This window comes from Cryptomeria japonica, chromosome 3, assembly GCF_030272615.1.
Source record: "Cryptomeria japonica chromosome 3, Sugi_1.0, whole genome shotgun sequence".
In the NCBI taxonomy this organism is placed as follows: Eukaryota; Viridiplantae; Streptophyta; class Pinopsida; order Cupressales; family Cupressaceae; genus Cryptomeria; species Cryptomeria japonica.
Genome location: NC_081407.1, coordinates 977,261,125 through 977,270,583, shown reverse-complemented (window position 1 = coordinate 977,270,583; position 9,459 = coordinate 977,261,125). Strand labels below are relative to the sequence as shown.

At 36.7% G+C, this 9,459-nt stretch overlaps 1 protein-coding gene across 1 annotated transcript; it reads left to right on the top strand.

Annotated features, from left to right (window-relative positions):
• Positions 1–8,404: 8,404 nt before the first annotated feature.
• LOC131874450 (cyclin-U2-1-like) lies at positions 8,405–9,207 on the top strand. Its single transcript, XM_059217832.1, has 2 exons — positions 8,405–8,814; positions 8,916–9,207. The coding sequence occupies exons 1-2, from the start codon at positions 8,405–8,407 to the stop codon at positions 9,205–9,207; spliced, it is 702 nt and encodes a 233-aa protein (XP_059073815.1).
• The last annotated feature ends 252 nt before the right edge of the window (positions 9,208–9,459 follow it).

Here is a 9,459-nt window from a genome sequence, read left to right as displayed (position 1 = left end):
CTCAAAGAGGGGCAAATGTAGTCACACAAATCTGTCCAATTTAATTAAATAAATATTCCCTATTTATTTGATTAAAAATCCACTAGCCATCAAGTTAATTAAATTAATATTAATTAATTCATCTTCAAAACATTCTCCTATTAATCAAATAAATTATTCAATTTATTTCAATTAATTCATTAAACCAAATTCAAATCAATTAAATGAATAAATCATATTTATTTCATTTAATTCCCCTATTCCTCTTTTAAATAAATTAAAATCAAACATTTATTTAAATCATTTATCCCCCCACTTGCATTTTCCTACAAATGCAACTTGCACACACAAATTGAAATAAATTAATTTTATTTTAATAAAATCCTATTTTCCCTCACCCACCAAATCCACTTGCATTTCCTAAACCCCCTTCTAGATTCTTCTAACCCCTTCCTAATTAGCCTAATCCATTCCCTAATTATTGTCACATTCCTAAGCAACTTTAAGTCACTTCTCAAAGACTCCAAAGTCTTTGAAAAGCATTTAATGTTTTGTGTGTTCAACAATTTAACCTCCAAAGTCTTCCAAAACCACTAATGGCTCTTACATGACCATTAATGGCTCTTACATAACTATTTATGGTTATTTCAACTTGCACTCATGTGTCTCCTCAAGCATTTATTGCTTTGACCATGTTTATCCCTTTTGCCTTTGCACAAGAGTTTATCCATTAGATAAAAGCTTTATTCTTTGAATAAAGAGTTTATTCATTCAACTAACCTTGACCTTAACTCCCAAGGTCATGTCAAACATTTAATGCTTATTCCCTCTCCTCTCAACCTATCTCACATTGACACTTGTCATCCTGGGATTGGGTTGAAAGCCCTCACATAGATCTCAAATCATTCAATCCTGACCCTTGTTGAGATTACTCAATCTCAACCATCCATTGCTCCATTTTTCCTATAAATAGAGCTCATTTCTTCATAATCCAGATCCTGAAAACTTGTATGCATTTAAGCTATAGGCATTTTGAAAGCGCATTTTAGCATAATTAACTAATATATTGTCATTTTGGTTAAAATAAATCATTTTAGTATCAATAGCATAGTATTAGCTTTTTATTCACATTTAGAGCAAATACTTCAATCTCAAACCTCCATAAGCATCCATAGTGCAAAAAGTTGTTGAGAGCTACACTATTTTGGAACTTAGAGAAGAGAGGAACAAAGGAGAAGGAGCCAAGAGCATGTTAGGAGGCATTTGGAGATGCCTCATCATAGTTATCTTTCTAGTTAGACATTCTCTCATGCTTTTGGTATCTCTTTTGATATGCTTGTGTAGGAAAGTATTTTGTTTATGATTTTTGACACTAACAATTTGGCTTTTCTTCTTGTTTGTGTTTTGTTATCATTGACTAACCTTCCCTTTTTATAGAGCATCAACTCCTATTCACTGAATTATTATAGGAAAAAATTTCTTGTGCAAGAATCAAATCCCAACTTCTGGTCTTCTCTCCAACTAAGCATCTCAAAAAGTTTCTCAAATTCCTATTTACTACCTCTGTTTGTCCATCATTCTGTAGGTGAAAAGTAGACCTAAATTTCAAACCTGTCTTCATCTTCTTCCAAAGTGTTATCCAAAAATAACCAATAAACTTAGTTTCTCTGTCTGAAACTATGCTCTTCGGTAATCCATGTAAACTCACCACTTCCTTGAAAACTAAGTCAGCTATATGTACTGAATATGATGTCTTCTTACAAGGTATGAAATGAGCCATCTTCGAGAATCTATCCACCACCACAAATATAGAATCATTCCTCTCTATGTTTTAGGTAATCCAAGTATGAAATCCATGCTTATGTCCTCCCAAGGTCTCTTTGGTACTATCAAAGGCTTATACAATCCCACATTCTAACTACTACCTTTTGCAACCTGACGAACTCTATAGCTCTACACAAATTTTCTGACATCCTTATGAATCTGAGGCCAAAAGTAATGTTACCTTACCAAAGCTATTGTTTTGTCAATACCAAAGTGTCCGGCTAATCCTCCACTATGCTTCTCCTTTATCAAATTCTCCCTCATAGAACTCTTAGGTATACACAACTGAACTCCTTTGAATAATATCCCATCCTAAATTAAATAATCCAACCACTTACTTCTATCTACCATAATTGGTTCTCTACATACTCTCCAAGGTTCTGCAAAATCCGGGTCATCATCATACAAGGTCTTCAATTCCTCAAATCCTAATGCTATCACTCTCATCTCTGTCAACAAACTTCTCTTCTACTCAATGCATCAGCAACTTTTTTTGACTTTCCATTCCTATGCTTCAACATAAAGTTGTAGCTCTGCAAGAACTCTACCCATCTCATATGTCTCTAATTCAACTTACTCTGACTGTTCAAATACTGCAAATCTTGATGATCAGTAGACAACAAAAACTCCTTAGGCAATAGGTAATGTCTCCACTTCTTCAAGGCTTGAACTATGGCATAAAATTCTTGATCATACACCAAATATCGCCTTCTTATATCATTCAAATTTTCACTAAAATAAGCTACTGCTCTTCCTTCCTGACTTAATAAGGCTCCAATTGCATTATCACTTTCATCATAGTCTACTTGAAATACTTTGTTGAAATCTAGTAAAGCTAACAGAGGTTGTTCAGTCACCTTCTGCTTCAACAATTCAAAACTTATTTGTTCTGGTTGTAGGGTTACAAACTGAACTAAAAATTCTAATAAACTTCTTGTAGAAACTAGCCAATCCATGAAATGATCTTACCTCTCTAATGGTTTCCGATGTAGGCCATTCAACAATTGCTTTTATCTTCTCAGGGTCCATTTTTAATCCATTTGCAAATGTCACTAATCCCAAATAGACTAATGCTTCCTTCATGAAACTACACTTCTTTAGATTTATCAGCAACTTCTCTTCTCTCAACATCTGTAAAACTTGTCTTAAATGCAAAAAATTCTCTTTTTTGTCTTACTAAAAATCAGAATGTCATCCAAATATACAATAACAAACTGACCCAAGAATTTCTTCAATACCTCATTCATCAATCTCATGAAAGTACTTGGTGCATTAGTCAATCCAAAAGGCATCACCAACCATTCATACAATCCTTCATTTATCTTGAATGTTGTCTTCCACTCATCTCCTTTGATTATGATCTGATGATATCCACTCTTCAAGTCTATCTTTGTGTAGTATTTAGCTCCACTCAAAAAATCTATTATGTCATCAATCCTAAGCAAAGGAAACGGGTACTTCACTGTGATCTTGTTTATTTCTTTGGAATCGGTACACATATTCCATTCTCCATTCTTCTTAGGTGCTAACATGGCTGGTACTGCACAGAGACATAAAATTTCTCTAATCAAACCTTTCTTCAACAATTTCTACACTTATCTATTCAGCTCCTCATTATTTGTTGGTGTCGTCTAGTGTGCAGCTTTGTTAGGCAAACTAGCTCTGGGAATCAGGTCTATGCAATGACTGATGCTCCTCATAGGTGGTAATCCATCAGGTACATTGTCTGAAATAATGTCTTCATACTCTGTCAGCAACTCCTTTATCTCCTCCGATTATTCTTCTTCATGCTTCGAGTTCCCAGTCTTCTTAGGAACTAAGGCAATACACACATTCTCATGTCTCATTCCATCCAGAAATTCCCTTCCATCCACCAAACAGATTCTAGCATTTGTACAGACTTCGCTCTTCAGGGGCTCCTCCAATGGTAGCAAGGTCTGTTCCATCATGTTTTCTACAATAGTGTATATTTTTTTCCTTCCATCATGTATTGCCTATCTATCAAATTGTCATGGTGTACCCAACAAAAGGTGACAAATATCCATAGGCATAATATCACATAAAACTTCATCATGATAATTTCTCATTTTCAATTTCACCAAGCATTGCTCACTCACTAACAACTTATGATCATCTTGAATCCATGCTATTTGGTAAGGCTTAGGGTGTTTCAATCTTTCCAACTTCAATTTATTCATCATTTCTTCTGAAACAAGATTATCCAAACTACCACTATCAATAACTACTTTGCAACACTTACCGAATACCTTACACCCGGTCTTGAACAAATTCCTCCTCTGCAAGGGCTCTTCATCCTCTCCATTATGACACAAGGATATCCTCATCGTCAACAGTTCTCCATGTTCTAGTTTGTTAGTTGATCCAATGGGGCTTTCTTCTACCAATGATGTTCTCCCAATGTTATTTGTCTTCTTACATTCAAAAGCATGATGTCCTTCTCCTCCACACTTAAAGCAAGTTCCTCTAAACAGTCTCTTTTCTTGTCTCCTATCATCTTTTCCAAAACTCTCATTCTGATAACCATCAAGTTCTCTTCTCTGGTAGAAATTTCTATCATCCTTCTGGGATGAACTACCTTCTTTGCTTACTTTCTTGTCTTTGTTCTGATCTGTACAGGTTCCTCTTCCTCTGCAATATCGTCTCCCTCCTTGAAATCTTGCTATGAAAAACCTTCCACCTCTACCTCTTTGTCTTTCTTCATGTCTTTTGTTCAACTTCTCTTCTACTTTCAAGGCATATTGGTAAGCTTCTTCGACACTCCGTAACTTGATCAAATTGATTTCATCTTGTATAGACACCTACAATCTATTCAAATATCTCACAACTTGTTCATCCTCATCGTCGACATGTCCAAATCTGATATTCAACTTGTAGAATGCTTCAGTATACTCCTTCACACTTGATTCTTTCTGAAGTTTTGTAACTTCCGGAACAGATTTACATGGTAATCAACTGGCATAAACTTCAATTTCAACTTGGAAACCATCCACTCCCATGATTTGATCTTCTCTTTACCTCTTCTTTGTCTATCAACCTACAAATGTTCCCACCAAAGAGATGCATGACCTTTCAACTAGGTACAAGCATATTTCACCTTTCTTTCTTCTGTGATGTTCTCAAAATCAAAATACTTCTCCATCTCCGAGATCCAATCCATTAATTCATCCAACTTTCCATCATACTCTGGTGGGGTAAAATGTGGTTTGGTGTTCCCCCTACTCAAAACTCTCAAGAACCTTTCTTCATCTAGATCAATCATTGGTGGATTTGCTACTTGTTATGTCGGTGTTTCTTCTTATCTATCTTCGCTCACATATTTAATATGTCGACCTCTTCTCTGGGTTGTTTCAACAGCTTCTAACTGGGCTACAATTCCTCTCACCATTTTCATCATAGCAGGGTCTTCATTCCCACACACTCCACCATTCCTATTTCTTCTTCGTGCCATCTTCACGCCAATCCTCTATAGTTGCAGGTCGGATCCACCACCTTACAACAAAATCTTCAGCACCACGCAATCTTCAGAATGGAATCTCGCTCTGATACCACTTGGTGCAGTCACAGTTAGGAGGGACCTCAATGATATCTATCTAGATCGTGCAGCAAGAGTAAACACAATGAAAGCAATACAAGATGATGGAGGCAATGTAGAACTAGATGAATTAGATCATGAAAACTGATTACAAATGGTCAGTAATATCCGGACTTCAAGATTCGGCTCACTGGCCTACTGCATACATGCTCAATTATAGAATCGGTCAACTCTGGACCTCTAAATCTTAAGATATATCTCCTATATTCTATGGAATGAATTATGATGCTTAATTACTTTGATTTATATGCTTAAGAGAGATTCACATCGGCCCAAGAGGGATCAAATGTAGAAAAACAAGATTAAACATGTAAAACCACCAAGTCGGCCTCCGCCAAAGAGAATCCTCCGGAAAATCTAAAGGATGAAGTGCGGATCAAAGGAAGGTCGACCACAGGCCAAGAAACATTGGAATCAATGAACTGAAGCTCCACAAGCTATGGAAAGGATCCACAAGATTCGCCAATAGAAAATAGGTCTTGGTGTTCTAAGCCAAAAAACTATCTTAGAATCCAGAAGCGATAACTTGCCAAAAAATTATCCAAACGTCCTGCGGTTTAGGAATAAGGAAGATAATCATGTTTACAAGCAAAATCTAGCTCCACAAGATCTGATGAGCAAATGTAAGACAATGCAAGAAGAAATTCTAAAACTGCAAAACAGAAAACAAACTAAAAAAAATGTTTTTTTGGTTGATGCAAGATTGCCAAGAACCGGGGATGCTCCTGCATCACGTTCGCGCACTGCACTAGCATCCCATGAATAACTTAGTCTGTAGGTGATTGTTTGAGCATTAAATCTACACCCAAAAGAGTTTGTAACACCTTTGTCCATCGCCATCGACATCAAGATTCCTCTTTGAGGGCTATATCTCATTCATTTGAGATTTTCTTGGGAATTCTGGATCATTTGGCGAATTTCTAAAGCTCTTAGCATATCTTCTACATCTCTCATAGGTTCTTCCAGCGCTTGTGTGGACACTGTCATAGCTAATGTGGGAAGTTGCTCTTTGATTCTTGTATTCATGAGGAAATGACCATCTTACAATAAATTTCTTGGATGGGCTATTTCTTCCTGCAACAATTTATCTACCCCTATCTTTGAATCTCTAGATTTTAGTTTCTTTCGAGTTTATTTTCATTCTGTTGCAGACCACATTTTCATGGTTCAAAATGGACCCTGGTTCTTTAGACAATCAGACGCCTTCATTGCTCCATGGACCCCCATCTTTGATCTAGCTTCTACCAAAATCACTAACATCCCTATTTGTATAAGGTTTTACAATCTTTCATTGATTAGTGTAATTTTGATCTCATCAAGAGCCTGATCAACCAAGTGGGAACCTTTGTCAAGCAAGATGTTGAAGAGGTGGTTTCATAGTGTAGATTCATCAAGGTTTGCACCATAGTGGATATCTTGAAACCTCTCCCACATTCTATTATGATTCATTCTTCCTACGACATATGGACTCAATATTTAAACTTTGAAGGCCTTCCTTTCAGATGTTTTCACTACAATATGTTGGGTCACAAATTTGGAGCCTGTACTTCCAAAAAATTGTTTGGATCAAGAAAAATTAGTCTCAAGAAATTTGGGTCTCTGGATGCTGACTTCGTATGGCATAATCATGACAAGTTCCTAGAACCTCAAACAAATTTAAGGCCTGGTCATGTGCATATTTTAGACTCTAACCCCTCTACTTCAATCCCGAGCAAAGATAATTGAATTAATAATTCTAATGCTCAAGGTGGAGGTTGAGGGTTATGATTCTGAGGATACCATTCCTTTTATGGAGGATCTAGATTAAGTGGCTCCAGATCTTTTTTACCACAATATAGTTTTGGCTCCCCCGAGAAAATATTCAATTACACAAATTGTAAGCAACAAATCCAAACTAGATTGTGGCCCTTCAAAGTGGAAGAAACGGCACAAGACAAGAAAAAAAAACCTTTATATAAACGATAGGAAACTGTTGAGGAGGGTTTATGTAGTAGAATGTGGATCTCTTCTCTCTCATAAAAACAAAAGAACTTAGTTATTTTGTTGTTTGCAATTTATTAAACCAATCTTGTTAGTTGGAATCTCTCCTTTCCTTTTCTTCATCTTAGTCCTCTTTAGACACTTTCTCCTCTCATAGATTCCTTCTTGTCTTTTTTTTTTCGTCCCTGCTTTACAGGTATGGAACTTCTAATTTTTAATATATTTTTATATAAGAGAAAGCACCCTTATCCCACAGCTTACTGAAAAAAACAGCTACACACACCTCCATAGTTACTTTATTCATATACATACACTTGCTCTCCAACTTTAATCACATGTGCTTAATACCAGGACTTTACTAAGTCTATCTAAATACTAATTGCATGTTCTATGAAAAGAAAAAACTGACATTAAATCTATGTTTAATAAAAATGAAGCCACGCAAAAAATGAGGCTGACTCAAACGTGCCCACCAAAATATAAAGTACCTCCACATCTCTTTTACAGTCAGCAGTTTGAAGAAAAAACAAGGCAGGTCGTTCATTGTATGGAAATGATAACTCCAACTCATCTGACAGCATATTTTACACCACACCTTCGTCGTGAAGGATTGAAAGAATGGAGGAATGTGCCTCTCTTCATCTATTTATTTATTTTCTTATATATTTCTAGTAGTCGTTGTGTTACAGCCTAGACTGATTTGTAGAGTAAGCCCTTCCATTCCGAAGGTCCCACTTCCCATTCACGTGCAGATTGGAATCGGATCGCCTTTAACAGCAAAGGTACTGCTAGTGTCGGTGAGTTTAAGACAACAAAAACTCTCTAATAATTGAGTCGAGGAAGACTCCGCGACCTTTCTATTCCTTTCTAAATTCTTCCACTTTATATGTATATATTCTCCTACCTAAGATGCATAGTCCACGAGTACATCATTTCCCAAACTTCAATCTCCAATTCACAATTGCATTGCTCGAAAAAAGGGAGGTGAAAAAAGGGAGGCCAACTAGCATGGCATTAGACATGACAGAAGCAACTTGTTCAGATCTATGCTCAGCCGTTCCTTGTTCCGACTTATGCAGAGTTGAAAGCGAGTCAAGCCCTTGGGTTCTTTCAGTGCTTGCCTCCCTACTCCGCAGACTTGTAGCCCGACATGATAGGTTGGTGATTTCCTCTGGCAAAAACATTTCAAGGGAAAATCTGTGTGTTTTCTCTGCAATGCAGGTTCCTGCCATGAGCTTACACATGTACTTGGAAAGGATTTTCAAGTATGTCCGCTGCAGTCCTTCTACATTTGTTGTGGCTTATGCTTATATTGATCGCCTAATTCTCAACAATCCCAACTTCCGCTTAACCTCTTTCAACATTCACATTCTTACCATCACCACTGTCATGGTTGCTACCATGTTTCTTGATGACGAGTGAGTCTTATGTTCTCTCCTTTTGTTTTCATTAATTAGGTTTTTCAACCTGATCAAATGTGAATCTTATTTCTAATGTGATTGTGGTGTCTTGGATGTAGGCATTACAGTAATGACTATTTTGCAAAAGTGGGAGGCTTAACACTGAGGGAGATGAACATTCTAGAAGTTGAATTTTTGTTCATGATGCGGTTCCGCTTGCAAGTGACAGTGAGCGTGTTTGGAAGCTATTGCTCCCATTTTAAGCGAGAGGTTGAATTGGGCGGAGGGTTTCAGATTGAGAGACTTCTTCTCAGCTTACCTAAAAACAATGAATCAAGGAAATCGTGCAGTCAAGAAGAGAGCAACAAGCAGAGATTAGCTATCAGCTATAACAAATGTGCAGGATGCTAAAAATGCAAATTTTGCGTTAATTATTAATGTTCAACCAATAGATATCATTTCTACACAGGAAACATTCTACAATGTGATCAGTCTTAAGACTAGTCTATTCATTGAATTTCCATGACAAGGTGGAAGATGAATGAATACATCTTTTCAAGGGATTCACATCTGTATACAATTCAAAATTGATGGTTGTAATAGGCAATCGTGATGAGTATTTGTAACTATCTATAATGCGGTGGTGAAATTCACATCAGCGAT